The following is a 15,565-nucleotide window of genomic DNA, read 5'->3' on the forward strand; positions in this document are numbered from 1 at the left end:
TGTCCATCGGATTTTAGGAATGGCTGGAGAAGTTTCTTTTCAGAGAAGGCTGGGCTCTGGAAATGCAGTCCCTAGTTTTGGGGGTACAAACACAGACACACCGTTAACGGGTTCAGAGAAAACCAACATTTATTTTGTCTTTTGCCCATCACCGCTTCCCCTTTGCCCAGTTTTTGCTTCTTACCCTGAGCGTGTTAGCAACCGGCTGACTTTTCAACACAACCTCATCGGTCGGTCGTACTCCACGGATGGCCTTAGCTCTTGGGTTTTGGCCCAGCTGCCCTGTGCAAGGGCTGATTGGACCTCTGCTAGGTTAATACAGCAGTTGGGGGTTTCTAACCACGGTTTACGGGCGTTGCAAGATTGGTGAGCGGTTCAATCCAAGCTGACTGCCTTCCTTCAGGGTATAAACTTGGACTGAAGGGGAGGCAGCCATGACACTTAAACTGTCCGTTTCTGGTTAAGCCTGCCTGTGTTGCTGAACGCACGCTTGTGGTGATGTCGGTTTATTATTACAAACCTCTTTTCAATAGTGGGTTTGCCCAGGGATGCGTGCCCGAGCATGCAACCAGGTTAAGTCCCCCTTAACAGAAGTATGCAGGCCTCCCCGTGTTTTAAACCCAGGTCAGGAATTACAAGAAGCCATTGTTATCGCCTCACTCCAGAAGCTGCACAAACACACCAGCCAAACAACAGCTTATAGCATTAACAGGGAGTCTTCAACTTACGACAGTTCACTTAGTTACAGTTCAAAGTTACAGTTCAAAGTTACAACGGGACTGGGAAAAAAGTAACTTATGACCACTTTTCACACTTACGACCTTTCCAGCATCCCCACAATCACACGATCCAAATTCAGACTGACTCATATTTATGACGGGTTGCCGTGTCCCAGGGGGGTGTCACGTGTTCCCTTTTTGCGACCTTCCAACGAGCAAAGTCAACGGGGGGGGAGCCAGATTCGCTTAACAACCGGGTTACTGACTTATCAACTGCAGCGATTCACTTAACAACCGAGGTCGTGAAATGGGACAACATTCACTTGACAAAGGTCACAACAGAAATTTGGGGCTGAGTTACGGCCGCTAAGTGAAGGACTGCCTGTATTTTATATTTATCTTTATATTATGGTGTGCGGTCACAAACGGATGCTGCTATGTCACAAACCACACAAAGTGATTAGATCTGAGCAGGCAAAGGGGCGAAACAGATTACAGCTGGAATCATGTTTAGTTGTAGGTTTGGGGGTGTGTTTTTTTAATACAAAGGTGGCTTGGTCAAACCCTTTTTAAGTTGTGAAAAGGACAACTTTTCCTCCTGGGCTGGGTTTTGCTGATTAGTGTACATTCAAAGTGACCGTAAAGTTATTATTCTTTTCTTTTCCTTTTTAAAAGTATTTTATTAGTTTTTTTATCATTACAATTCATTTGTGCTTAATGAACAATGTGTTGTCTGGGTTAATTTTTGCTTAGTCATAAAAGTTAAGAATAGAATAGAATAGAATAGAATAGAATAGAATAGAATAGAATAGAATAGAATAGAATAGAATAGAATTAGAAAATAAAATAGAATTAGAATAGAATAGAACAGAATAGAAAATGGAATAGAAAATAATAATAGAATAGAATAGAACAGAATAGAATTAGAATGAATAGAATTAGAATTAGAATAGAATAGAATAGAATAGAAAGAATAGAATAGAATAGAATAGAATAGAATAGAATAGAATAGAATATAAGAGAGATAGAGATAGAGAATAGAATAGAACAGACTATGGAATGGAATATAGAACAGAATAGAATAGAACAGAATAATAGAATAGAATAGAATAGAATAGAATAGAATAGAATAGAATAGAATAGAGCTGGAAGGGACCTTGGAGGTCTTCTAGTCCAGCCCCCTGCTCAAGCAGGAGAACCTATACCATCTCAGACTGGTGAATGTCCAGTCTCCTCTTACAAATCTCCAGTGATGGAGCGCCCACGATTTCAGGTGGCAAGCTGTTCCACTGGTTGATTGTGCTTACTCTGTAATCTCACTTTTCCAACCATTATTATTCTATTATTTTATTTATTTTTTTATTTTTAAAGGAAAGACTCGCAAAGGCGCCCATCTGGGACTGATCCGATCAGCTGTCCTTCCTATATTTCTGGTGAGTAAAGCAGTAATTGTAGGTCCCTTCGAAGAAACGGTCCAAGAATGAAATCTTCCCCTCTTGGGACTTCTGTTGGCTGACCACTAGCTGAGTGGCTTCTCTGGTGGCACTCGGTACGTTCTCTGAGGCTATTTATTCTCGAAAGCCACTTTCTTTTCTTTTTCTCATCTTTCTGCTTTCTTTCTTTCTTTCTTTCTTTCTTTCTCTCTTTTCTTTCTCTTTCTCTCTTTTGCTTTCTCTCCTTTCTTTCACTTTCTCTCTCTTTCTCTCTTTTTCTTTTTCCTTTATTTCTCTTTTTCTTTTTCTTTCTCTTTCCTTTTCTTTTTCTCATCTTTCTGCTTTCTTTCTCTCTTCTCTCTTTCTCTGTCTTTCTCTTTCTCTCTTTTGCTTTCTCTCCTTTCTTTCACTTTCTCTCTTTTCCTCTTCCTACCTTCCATTTCTTTCTTTCTTTCTTTCTCTCTTTTCTTTCTCTTTCTCTTTTGCTTTCTCTCCTTTCTTTCACCTTCTCTTTCTTTCTCTCTTTTCCTTTTTCCTTTTTCTTTCTCTCTTTCCTTTCTTTTCTTTTTCTCATCTTTCTGCTTTCTTTCTTTCTCTTTTCTTTCTCTCTCTTTCTCTCTTTTGCTTTCTCTCCTTTCTTTCACTTTCTCTCTCTTTCTCTCTTTTCCTTTTTCCGTTTTTCTTTTTTTCTCTTTCTCTTTCCTTTCTTTTCTTTTTCTCATCTTTCTGCTTTCTTTCTCTCTTTGTTTCTCTCTTCTCTCTTTCTCTGTCTTTCTCTTTCTCTCTTTTGCTTTCTCTCCTTTCTTTCACTTTCTCTCTCTCTTTTCCTCTTCCTTTCTTCCTTCCATTTCTTTCTTTCTTTCTTTCTTTCTTTCTTTCTTTCTTTCTTTCTTTCTTTCTCCTCTGTAATCTTTTTCTGCTCCACTTGTAAGAAAGAAAATATCTTGGTTAGTCTTCTCTTGTCGCTTGGCAACCCCTGATGGGTGGAGGGAACCCCTCAAAAAGAAAAAAAAGGAAAGGAAGGAAAGAAGAGGGGGGGAAAAAGGAACAAAATGTAACTGATCCAGAGACAAAGACAAAGTTTGAGGGGCTGTATAAACTTCCCACCCCCGCAGTAAGAAAGCATTCTTCAGATGCTCCTCGTGTCTTTTGCCCTAACCCCCTCCCCTGCTTTCTTGCACCAATAAATATGGATTAGTAAAGTACTTTTTTTCCCACACCGCTCAAAGGATGGGCTTGATCTCTGCACTTGCCTTAAGTAGCATCCTGACAAGCTGGAAGCTGCAAAATCAACAGGGTGAGGTTGCATTTTGCAACCTTTGGGGAGGGAAAGACAAATAATTTTGGCCAGCCTCGGAGAAGGAGGGCAGGACCCCCACCTTGTTCTAATCCAGATCAGGGTACAGCCTGTGTCTGGATCTGTAGGTGGGTCAAACAGAAGCCCAGCGAGGAAATCCTTGACGGAAGTGAACGTAGACAGGGGTGCAAAGGGGACGAAGGATGCTATTGGCATGGAGACTGAAGCTGAGTCACTCTTTGGAAAAAAGGAAGAAAAAAAAAGCATCCAGGGAAAAGTAGGAATGTTGCATTCACCACGATGTAAAAAAGAGGTTGAGACTCTAGAAAGAGTGCAGAGAAGAGCAACAAAGATGATCAGGGGACTGGAGGCTAAAACATAACAGGAACGTTTGCTGGAATTGGGTATGTCTAGTTTAATGAAGAGAAGGACGAGGGGGGACAGGATAGCAGTCTTCCAGTATCTGAGGGGCTGCCCCAAAGAAGAGGGAGTCAAGCTATTCTCCAAAGCGCTGAAAGGCAGGACAAGAAGCAACGGATGGAAACTGATCAAGGAGAGAAGCAACCTAGAACTAAGGAGAAACTTCCTGACAGTGAGAACAATTAACCAGTGGAACAACCTGCCTCCAGGAGCTGTGAATGCTTCAACACTGGAAGTCTTTAAGAAGAGACTGGACAGCCATTTGTCCGAAATGGTATAGGGTTTCCGGCCTGAGCAGGGGGTTGGACTGGATGACCTCCAAGGTCTCTTCCAACTTTATTATTATTATTATTAGTAGTAATAGTAGTAACATGGTTCAGTGGATCTGACTCCCACACTGGGGTTTATTCAGCAAACCATGTTTCAACCAACCTTGGCCAAGCGTGCCTGGCTGAAGAATTCTGGGAGTTGAAGTCCACAAGTCATCAAAGGGCCATGTTGGAAGACCCCTGTTGTAATTCAACCATAAACGATGCTACTGAATTCAGTATTTAGACCAGAAAGCAAGATTAAAATTTGGAGCCTGACTTTTTAACATTTGATTTCTAAAAAAAAAAACAAAAGGATTTCTAAAAGATATTTTTAAAAAACTTTTGCATTGCATAAACATGTTTTTTTTCCCCTGTCTCTGGCTCTATTCCATTGCCAAACTGAACCACATTCATTGTTTTAGCCTGTCTTTAAAAATTGTACTCCCTTTTTAAAGATGATTGATCTTTTTTTTAAAAAAAAAAAGTTTTGGGCAAAAAGAGTTTAGCAACTCGTCTTTCTACATTTTCTTTTTTGGCGTGGTCTAAACAACCAAACAATAACCAAATATTGTTATTCAGCAGCATCTTAATTTTGGCCTGAATTGGCTAAAACATTGATTTTTCTCTGCCACGGATTTCGTTTCGGAGGAGAATTAGAACAGAAAGATCAAACTCTTCTAAATATCCCCAGATGGCGAATGCTGATTCTTTGAGCTAAATAAATAACGTAACATTTGCCCGGTTAAATTTTTTTTCCACCCTCTTTCTTTCCTGTCACTTTTCCTCATAAATACAAAGAGAAAGGGAAGGGGAAAAAAAAGCCTTCTGAAGTTATTTACAATATTTTTTCCCTTCCCTTTCTAATAAAAACAGAACAAAGCGAACCGCCTGCTTTAAAAGCAGAGCAGAAGTGAAATAAAATCTGAAATAAAGGCTGAAATTGCAACACCTCAGAATGCCGGACATTCTATAAGTTGGACTTTTCTTTAGATTTGACTCCTTATCCAGGCTCTTTTCCAACGTTTGCCTATTTATTTATGCTTTTTTTCCCCTCTCCTGGGGGAGAGAAATCAGGGCAGAAACAAAAGAGTTTAAATCCAGCAAATTTCGGATTTAAAACCTCACGAAACCACGAACTTTGCTTCTCACGTTTAAAGGGGTTCGAGAAATCAAAGAACAACGTAAAAATTGCAGGAAGGCAATTTTTCAAGTTGGGGGGGGGCACCTGTTCATTTGTTTGATGCGTCACCCTAGCCATGGAGGAACTCCTGTTCTTCGGAAGCTAGAGATACAAGCTAAAAAGACGCAACACAAGAGGAAGAAGCCATGTGGAGGGTAGAGGAAAACAAGGCACCTAAGGTTTAATGGATCCAGGGAAGAAATATTCTTAGGGTCTGCCCCAACAGGGAGCAATTCCTGCAAAGGGATCTGATCCGCGTTCTGTGGCCCACGTCGACACTGCATCCTGTGAATCAAAAGTGTTTGTGTGGATTTGTGTCCTTGTTGTTGCTCTCTACCCATCCGGGAGGAAAGACCGGCCACGTTTCGCTGGCGTGTGTCTGGTGGTGCACGGAACGGACATCTCCGAGGCTAAACCCAAGAATTAAGGCTTTTCACAAAGGCCTTTTGACCAGGGTTTGCAAATGAATGAGGCATGCTCTTCCCTGGATGGGGGGGGGGACACACACACACCCTGGCCCTACAGAGAATAGGGCTTTTTCTCCCCCCCCCATAATTTTGAGGGAGAAGTTGCTCCCCTTTTCAACCGTTCGGTATCAAAAGAACCTCTTTCCATTCCAGAACTTCAAAAAACTTTTCCTTCACCAAAAGTTCATATTTCTCTGCCCCCCACACACACACTTTGTAAAGTGATATTAACCCTTCACGTGATCTTGATTCTATCCCTCTGTTCATGCAGCCCATTACTGTGTTGGCCTTTTTGGCTGCGGCCGCACACTTCAATGGCTCACATTGAAGTGATTGTCTACTACGACTCCAAGGTCCCTCTCACAGTTACTTGTATTAAGCCAAGTTTCACCTAGCCTGTACCCATGCAGCTGGTTTTTCTTGCTTAAGTGTAAAATCTTACTTTTCTCAACGCTGAATTTCATTTTGTTAGATCCATCCTCTTTCTCCTGTTAGAATTGATGGATTGGCGCAGGGGATAAGTTGAGCTAGCTTCCAATTGAATCAAAACTCAAGATCCTCACTACTGCATACGTGGGATACCATCCTGTTTATCATCTGGTGAACTTTTACATTACCACCATATCTTATCTCAAAGTCAGTTTCCATTTTCAAACTAGGAAGAAACTTGCTCATCCACCCAGCAGCTGTTCTTCTCCACGGTCCTAGGCTTACTTATTTATTTATAGTTCTGTCCCCGGCTATTCAGCAGGACCTCCTTGGAAGTAAATATGTTTAAATCTAACCTTTACCCTCAATGACAGACATCCTGCTTATGGCTTATTTAAATGAGTCCAGAGAGCCGAATAGAAAACTGGGCGTGAAAGAGACACAATCCCGCAGTGCAGAAACTAGATGAGTCGTGTAGTGATCCAGGAACACACACAGCCCCATTTGTGAAGCTTTTAGAATTTATAGTATTTCTGCCTGAATATGATCCAAAACATGAGCTGAGGGGCTGCCCCAAAGAAGAGGGAGTCAAGCTAGTCTCCAAAGCACCCGAAGGCAGGACAAGAAGCAACGGGTGGAAACTCATCAAGGAGAGAAGCAACCTGGAACTAAGGAGAAACTTCCTGACAGTGAGGACAATTAACCCCTGGAACCGCTTGCCACCAGAAGTTGTGGGTGCTCCACCCCTGGAGGCTTCCAAGAAGAGATTGGACAGCCGTTGGTCTGGAATGGGATAGGGTCAGCTGATTCAGCAGGGGGCTGGACTAGAAGACCTCCAAGATCCCTTCCAACTTGTTACCCCTGTGACTGTAGAGAAGGAAATTGGCTTTATTTGGGGAAGGGGGAGCTGGGAGAAGAGACCCAGCTTCCCTTGGGGGGTGGTAGCCTTTTAACCCAGGAAGGGGGACACGGGCTAAGGCCTTGCAATCTTTTTCCCAGGGTGGAAGGAAGTAAAAAAAAAAAAAGAGAGAGAGAGAGAAGAGGATTAAGGAATCTGGAGAGCTTATTTGCAGACTGGACTGTACAACGGTGAATTCAGAAGGCAGGTGGGAAAGCCAGGCTGGGATGGAGGACAGGTGAAGCCCACCCCCACCCCCCCCAGGAGAAAAAGAGGGCTCTCTGCTTCTCTCTGTTTGATTCCTTCTCTGGTTTTTTTTTCCCCCCCTCTCTCTTTTTTTTTCTCTCTCTCTCCCTCTGTTTCCTCCCTCCCTCCAGCGTTCCTTTGTCTGCCTTTTGTGATGGAAAGTGGTCCCCTAAATCAGCTCCATGACACGGTTATTGTTCGTCCTGTTGGAGTTTTTAAACTTCTCCCCCCCCCCACCTCCGCCTTCCCGAGGTCAGGAATGCGCCTGGCTGCCATTGGCAGGGTGGCGGGGGGGGGGCGTGAGGGGGGCCTCCCCCCCTCCCTCGAGGGTCAGCCCCATCTCCTTGGGTCATCTGACAACAAAACCTTTTGAAATATCGACTCTCCATCACCCGGGCGGAGATTGTCTCTCGCCAGCAGGACCCTGGCACGGCCCTTCAATGGCTCCGGACAGGCCTCTGTCCACCGTACCGGTCAGCATCTGCCAACGGACAGAAGGCCATTGTCTGGGGGGAATGGCTTTTGTTTTCCATCACAGCTGCCCCGGTTCGGGCTGGGACTGACCCGAAGGGCCTGGTGGGTGGGAGAGAAAGGAGGAGAGGAGGGGGCCGGGTGTATGGGTCAGTGCTTCCGAGAAGGGCCCCCCCCCCTGGGTTTTTTTTCCCACCCCTTCCAGAAGACCCGGAATGGCTTTCCACCCAAACTTCAGACAGCTCCAGCTGAAGCATTAAGGAAGAATTTAGAGGGGGGGGGGGAAACAACGTAAAGGAGAGAAAATGGGTCTCTTTTTTTTTTTGAACCCGAAGAAGTGAAGAATCAAAATAGGTTGATAGAAGATGGGGAGGGGGGGGTGTTGAGGAGGGAGGGAAGGAAGAGACCTTTGCCCCCAGGTTAAAAAGCACCTTGCGTGGGGTGGGGGGAAATAAGCTGGGAATGCAGGCAGTCCCCAACAGAGACCCAAATGTTGAGCCCAAATGTTATGTTGCAAAGCGAGGCAGTCATTGGGAGCTTTGCCCCGTTTTACAACCTGTCTCGCCACAGTTCTGAAGCTGAATCATTTTTCTTCTTCTTGTGCCATATCCGTTATCGGACGTTGGCGATCACGTTGGCAATCCTGTTTTTATCAGCAGCCGTACGAAAAAGTGCTGCTCAGTTTTGTCCAAACCGGTCCCTTAGATTTCGAAGCCACGATGTTCTTCTTCGGCCTGGACCTCGTTGGCCTTCCATCTTTCCCTGGAGGATGAAATGGAGCACGCCGTATTTTTCTGGGTGTCGCATCACCTGTCCGAAATATTCCAATTTTCGTTTTTTGTTTTGATGATGGCTTCCCCAGGAGGCTTATCACCTCGTTTCTGATCTTGTCAACCCAATCTCTCAGGGGTTGCCCCAAAGAAGAGGGAGTCAAGCTATTCTCCAAAGCGCCTGAAGGCAGGACAAGAAGCAACGGATGGAAACTCATCAAGGAGAGAAGCAACTTGGAACTTTCCTGACAGTCAGAACAATTAACCAGTGGAACCACCTGCCTCCAGAAGCGGTGAATGCTCCAACACTGGAAGTTTTTAAGAAGAGACTGGACAGCCATTTGTCTGAAATGGTATAGGGTTTCCTGCCTGAGCAGGGGGCGGACCAGATGACCTCCAAGGTCCCTTCCAACTTTATTATTATTATAACCCAGCTTCTACGTAACAGCCGCCTGTCAATCCACATTTCAAATGCTTCCAGTCTCTTCAGGTGGCCTTCTGTCAGAAACCAACTCTCTACTCCACAGAGCAGGATAGAAAAAAAATATAGCGTCTGATCTTGCTTGCCCCATTGTCCGGACGTCGCAAAAGGAGATTGCGTGACTCATGGACACGGCGACCGTCATAAATACGAGTCGTTTGCCAAGCGTCCGAATTTTGACCACCTGACCGGGGTGGGATGGGAGAGGCTGCAAAGTTGCAAGTGTCAACGCTGCTAATATTGAATATTCTTGCTTTGGCGATATATGCAGCACTGTCTAGTATTTTTAGAGTTAAATCAGATGACAGCGAAATCCCTGGAATGTTATGTGCAAAGGAAGGGAAATTCAGATCTTAGCACTTCCACCATGCCGTGCTGACATCTCTGAAACACTAATAAAGGCTTTTTAGCTTAAAAAAAAAATCCCTGAAGGTTCTTTGAAGTGTTTCGTTAATCAGACACATGACAGCAAGTGTGAAAAAGGGTCCTAAGTCACTTTTCTTCCAACACCGTTGTAACTCGGAACGGTCGCTAAACGAAGCGTTGAAATGGAGGGTGACCAGCGCTTCAATTTTCTCTGCCTTCCTGGGAGAGGAAAAAAAAAGGGGGGGGGAAGGCAGCTGGCCAAGGGGGTCTGTGTCAGACGGGAATGGGTTTCAGAGTTTTTCCCCCAAGCCTTATTTATCTTATTTCTTCGCTTTTGATAAAGTGGGCCGAGCAAGCGAGCCAAATACGGTATTAATATGAATCATTTCCAGGGTTTAAATTTAAACCCTCTTTAATGAACAGAGCAGCTTGCCCTCCGATGTTGCGGGTGCGCCATCGCTGGAGGTTTTCAAAAACAGACTGGACAGCCATTTGGCTGGGATGGTATAGGGTCTCCTGCCTTGAGCGGGAGGGTTGGTCTAGATGGCCTCTGAGGTCCCTTGCGGCCTTATGAGTCTATGTTCTGAGTTTAAGGCTGATTCCTCGGAGGACAGGCTGGAGAAAGGATGGTGGAGCTTGGAGTCTCGTTGGGTGCAAGAAGAATCTTCATAACAGTGTGTATGGTAGCCAACAGTTGAACCTCCTTACGAAGGGGCAGTCTACCTTTACAGGACTCCTGATAGCAATAAGCAGGAGAAAAGTCTTGAAAGGGGGATTAAAAAGGCCAAATGTCAGTCTAAAACATCTGGCTGGCTGTGCGGACAACCTCCCCCCCCCCCAATAATGACATTTTCAAACTATCCCGGGTGAAGTTCGCTGCCTTTCTTTTTTCTGTATTTTGGAGAGTGGAAAATAAAAATAATAAATCTCCACCAGCATGAAATTTTGCCCGTTGTATCTGGCCAAGGAGAGAAAAAAACATTATAATATCAAAGGATTTATGAGTAACGGGGAATACAAGAAGACAAATCAGGCATTTAAAACACACACACACACAAAAACCATTCTACCTAAAAATAGCCTGATTCTGACACGGCAAAAACAGCTCTTTGACTTTTCCCAAAATTGCAAACAGTCGAGACAGGCCAGGCCGCAGATGAGTTTAGCAGAAACCTGGAAGATATTTCAAATCTGGAACGCTTGGATCCGTCTAGGAATAGCAAGAAGAATTGGACAAGAAGCTTTTGAAAGCTTTTGGGGGGGGCATCCTTAACATGGCAACTTCCCGTTTCGTATTACACCCCGAGAGGGTTCTTTTAATTCAGATTTTTAGCGGCGCTTTTCCAAGGATGCTTTAGGATATCCGGGCTGGAAAAAAACAAAACAAAAGCTTTTGGAAAGCAAAACTCGGAATTCGTTTGAGGTGGCGTGCGAGAAAAGGAGAAAAATTCTGGATTGTACAAAGTCACGATGCGACTGCGGTTTGTTGAATCAATCTTTTCCGGTTGGATTCACACACCCTCACCGGTCCTGGTTGACCAACCTGCTTTTTCCATTGCAGCATCTTTGGGAAATGTTGGACTACCACTCCCACGAGGCTGGTTGTGGAGGCTGGGAGCTGCAGTCCCACCACTGCAGAAGACATCAGTCGGGAAAGGCTGTCCTAAGCGATATTTTGAAGCCAGATCCTTACGTTTGAGACACACACACCCTAACAAGGCCAGCGCAGAAGAGACTTGCGTTTATGGGTTGTGTCTGAAGAGTGGAGAATTTCACTAAATATCGACGGGAAGGGCCGGGCTGAGTGCCTGAGCAAAATTCCCTGATAAATTTGATTCAGGATAATGGGATGCTGAGTTTCCTCATGTCATTGGCTGTTTTTTAACAGCCCCTGCTTCTTCCTTTGGCAATAAAGCTACATTTCTCTCTTGGCAGTTTTGGTGTGGTGTTGCCCTCTGCAGTCACACTAGAACACGTGCAAGAATTATTGGGTTTTTTCCTTCTTCAAAGGATGAGCCTAATTAAGTTTGGCTTCTTTCTTTCTTTCTTTCTTTCTTTCTTTCTTTCTTTCTTTCTTTCTTTCTTTCTTTCTCTCTCTCTCTCTTTCTTACTCTTTCTTCTTTCGAAGGAGAGCCTAATTAAGTTAGAATATTCTAAGTTATTCTGCTATTCTTTTTTCTTTCCTTCCTTCCTTCCTTCCTTCCTTCCTTCCTTCCTTCCTTCCTTCCTTCCTCCCTCCCTCCCTCCCTCCCTCCCTCCCTCCCTCCCTTTCTTCTATCCATCCATCCATCCATCCATCCATCCTCCCTCATCACTGGAGGTTTTAAGAAGAGATTGGACAGCCACCTGTCTGAAATGGTCTAGGGTCTCCTGCTTGAGCAGGGGGCTGGACTAGAAGACCTCCAAGTTCCCTTCCAGCTCTCTTCTGATTCTGATTCTAATTCCTTGATGTGGAACAACACATTTTCTCAGTCCTGAGTTTGTGGTTATTATTATGTGATTATTTCTTCTGAAGGATAAATATCAGCTGAAGATGCACAGTTCGCATCCACATACGTGAAGGACCAGCTGTCCATCTTTAGATCTGAAGGCTGGGATCTGTTTCTGAAGGTCTAACTCTTAAATGGACCGTTGGATTGGCAAGGACCATGGACAGGGGCTTAGCTGGGATGGCTCCACGGAGACCGAGAGATTCTCTCCTAAGGACGGAGACGCAACTTTTGAGAGCGACAAAAATTTTAAAAGAGAGATGGAGGGAGTCGATGGACAAGCAAGCTAAGATTTCACGGCACCTAAAAGACAGCTGAATTCAGTATATCCCACTTGTCCTGGAGGAGTGATCCCTAAATTGAATTTTTTGGGTTTTTTTTTTTTTAGCACCGTAACTTCAAATTGTCACTAAATGAGACAGATGAGCTGTGTCTGTATATGCAGAAAAATCAGATTCAAAGGATGTTTTTCTACCCAGCAGATGGCAGCCTTTTCATAGTTTATCCTTTCAGGGAAATTGAGCTGAAACTCAGTTGCTGTATCCTATCTCAGTGTCATGTTTTGGCTGAGTGTAATGTGTAGCTCTTGAAACTCAAATACTTTGGCCACCTAATGAGAAGGAAGGACTCCCTGGAGAAGAGCCTAATGCTGGGAAAGATGGAGGGCAAGAGAAGAAGGAGACGACAGAGAATGAGGTGGCTGGATGGAGTCCCTGAAGCAGGAGGCGTGAGCTTCAATGGACTCCAGAAGATGGTAGAGGACAGGAAGACCTGGAGGAATGTTGTCCATGGGGTCTCGATGGGTCAGACACGACTTCGCAGTTAACAACAACAAAATGTGTAGCTCAGCCACAGGATGAGGAGGGACGGAGAATTTTAAAGCAGTAAAACTTTGGTTGGGGGAGGTCAAGATTTGCCTTCAGAGCAACGCAGGACACGTAGACGGGCAACGTGTGAACCGACCGTTTAAAAATCTATTTTCATGAAAACACTTTTTTAAAAAATCCTCCCCCCCAAACAGATTCCATTCAAAAAGTCGAATAAGGCGGCAAAGCTGTGCCACTGTTTTGAAAAATGGGATCGCTTCCACTTTTTTTTTTCTGAAGGGAGGGGATATGCAGGGTTAGACCCTGGCAAAATTTGTCGGTGACGGACACCATGGGGAGGGAGGGACGGTCTGAAATAAGAAACAACTTCCTTTTTTGGGGAAGGGCAAACTTCATGAGGACTAGCGCTTTGGTGGACTAATTTAGTGACAATTTGAAGTTACGGTGCTAAAAAAAAAAACCCCAAAAAACACAATTTAGAGATCACTCCTCTAGGACAAGGGGGAATACTGAATTTGGCTGTCTTTTAGGTGCCTAACTCCTGCAGCTGAACAACGGCGTGGATCTAAAGAGCGAGAATCAGAATCCAGCTGGACGGGACCTTGGAGGTCTTCTAGTCCAGCCCCCTGCTCAAGCAGGAGACCCTGTACCATTCCAGACAAGTGTCTGTCCAGTCTCTTCTTATAAAACCTCCAGTGATGGAACAGCCACACCTTCTGACCGCCAGCTGTTCCACTAGTAGTTGGTTATCATGTTGGGGAGCGACTTGCAAGGCCCATCATCCTCAGCTGGGATGGGAAAGAGAGTAGGCAGCCCCCACGTTCCCACCTCTACGCCGGGGAAAGAGAAGAGGCGGCGAGGAAGGATGCAGACGCCGCAGCTTCGGTTCCGGGGAGCAGATTCAAGCCCACCCACCCCTTTTCTGGCCCCTCCTCTCCCTTTGGCTCCGCCCCCGCCTCTGCTCCCTCCTCTGCCCCCCCCCGCGCCCCCCTTCTTCCTTCTCCTCCGTGGCCGCCTCGATGTCTCCGCCCGTGATTTTGCAACGCTGCGCCCTGGCGCTTCTTCTCCTCCTGGGTTTGGGGGTCTCCTCTCCCCCCAGGGAGGGGGAAGGGGAGTCCCCGGGCGAGGGGGAGGAGGAGGAGGAGATGCCCACCGTGGTGGTCGCCATCCTGGCCCGCAATGCCCAGCACTCGCTGCCCCACTACCTGGGGGCCCTGGAGCGCTTGGATTACCCCGCGGAGCGCATCTCCATTTGGTAAAGCGCGCGCGCGCGCTCGGGGGGCGGGGGGGGTCTTCCTTGCAAAGCCCCGACGCCCCCTTCTTAGCTGGACAGCTGCCTGCTGGAAGGAGGGGAGGGGTCTCGCCTCCCCCCCAGAGTCGGCTTTGGGGGTCTCTGGGACTCTGGATAAATTGGGGGGGGTCTGGGTGGGACCCCTCCTTCGCGCGAGTTGGGAGTTTCCGAATCGTTTCTGCCTTGGAGAGGCAGGCTGGAGAAAGACGTGGGGTGCTTTGAAGCGCTCTCTGCCCGTTTTGGGGGGTGCCTTCCTGACCCTGGAGCCCCCAGACCAGGCTGTGTGGGCCAGGGGTGGTGGAGGAATGTGCTAGACATCAAGAGGGTGCCCCATTTAAGGACTGTTTTTTGGGGTGGGGTCTCTCCATTAGAGGGGTTTTAGAAACTGATTGGGAACGTGTTTCTCCCCCCGGAGTGTTAATGGATGCTGACTTGGGGTGCAGAATTTAGATTTTGGGGTGCTGGGGGGGTGACCTTTGCTGCTGTTTCCCCGAAGGTGGCTTTCCCAGAGAATTTATTTTGCTCCTCTGTTGTTTTTCCTCTGGTCCACGATCTTCCTTGGGGGGTTTCGGCCTCAGCATAGCTTGAAGTCGGTTCTCCTCTCCCCCATAGTCCAATTTGACGCCCCTGCAGACGCCATGGACTGCAGCTCCCATCCTCCTGCATCCTAGCCCGATGGGAGTTATAATCCAAGAGCTCTAAACAATATCAGGATGTGGGTTGCGGCCTTCTTGTGCGAGGAGAGAGGGATACAAGGCTGCTTTAAAAAAACAAACCCACAAAACTGAATGCTACACATTGTTTAATGTTACGGTGTGTGGTTTAGAACCTGCCTAAGGCTCTTGGGGAACCCTAAGCTGCAAATAAATTGGATTTTTTTCCCCCCCAGATGAGTTGATCTGCCATCCCGCTCATCTCACCCGTGACCCTGTCCCTCAAACAGCTATAATTCCCAGCTGGGCAGGTAGGGCTCACCTGTCTCCCACCTGGGCTGCTTGCAAAGGTCGAAAGATTCCCCTTTGCTGCCTTTCAAAGCTTCTCCCTGGCCAAAAAAAAAAAAAAAAAAGGAAAAAGAGTTTACGGTTCTTTTTTTAGGAACTGGTAGAATTCCCAGCTCCAGCCCTGTAATAAGAAGGGTGGGTGGTTTTTATATCGAGGAGGAGCTAAGCTTTTTCCCATCTGTAGGATCTGTTAAAGCGATAATGGGAATTTTAGAATGTCGCTGGACAGTTCCAGAAAGTCAGAATCCACGATCTGGAGTCTGTTGTACAGTAATTTCTATTTGTTTTCATTCCTTCCTTTCTTTCTTTCTTCCTTCCTTCCTTCCTTCCTTCCTTCCTTCCTTCCTTCCTTCCTTCCCTACCCCTCTCTCCTTCCTCCCTTCCCTCCCTTCCTTCCTTTCCCTTCCTTTACTCCTTCCTTCCCTCCCTCTCCTTTCTCCCTTTCCTTCCTTCCTTCCTTCCTTCCTTC

General features: G+C 45.9%; 1 protein-coding gene across 2 annotated transcripts in view; it reads left to right on the forward strand.

Moving 5' to 3' along the window:
• Nucleotides 1–15,565, forward strand: part of CERCAM (cerebral endothelial cell adhesion molecule) — a 30,599-nt gene that overhangs the window by 4,655 nt on the left and 10,379 nt on the right. The window contains exon 2 of one of the 2 annotated variants that reach the window (XM_039321570.1): nucleotides 2,091–2,152. Coding sequence is in view for 1 of the 2 variants with exons in the window: in XM_039321569.1 (XP_039177503.1) it covers nucleotides 13,824–14,059 (236 nt within the window). In the remaining variant the exon portion in view is untranslated. Of the gene's footprint in view, nucleotides 1–2,090; nucleotides 2,153–13,793; nucleotides 14,060–15,565 lie in introns of those variants that run through there. The other variant, XM_039321569.1, reaches the window with a different exon arrangement.

The sequence above is a fragment of the Crotalus tigris genome, unplaced genomic scaffold (genome assembly GCF_016545835.1).
Source record: "Crotalus tigris isolate CLP2741 ecotype Arizona unplaced genomic scaffold, ASM1654583v1 scf7180000023746.1698619, whole genome shotgun sequence".
Taxonomy (NCBI): Eukaryota; Metazoa; Chordata; class Lepidosauria; order Squamata; family Viperidae; genus Crotalus; species Crotalus tigris.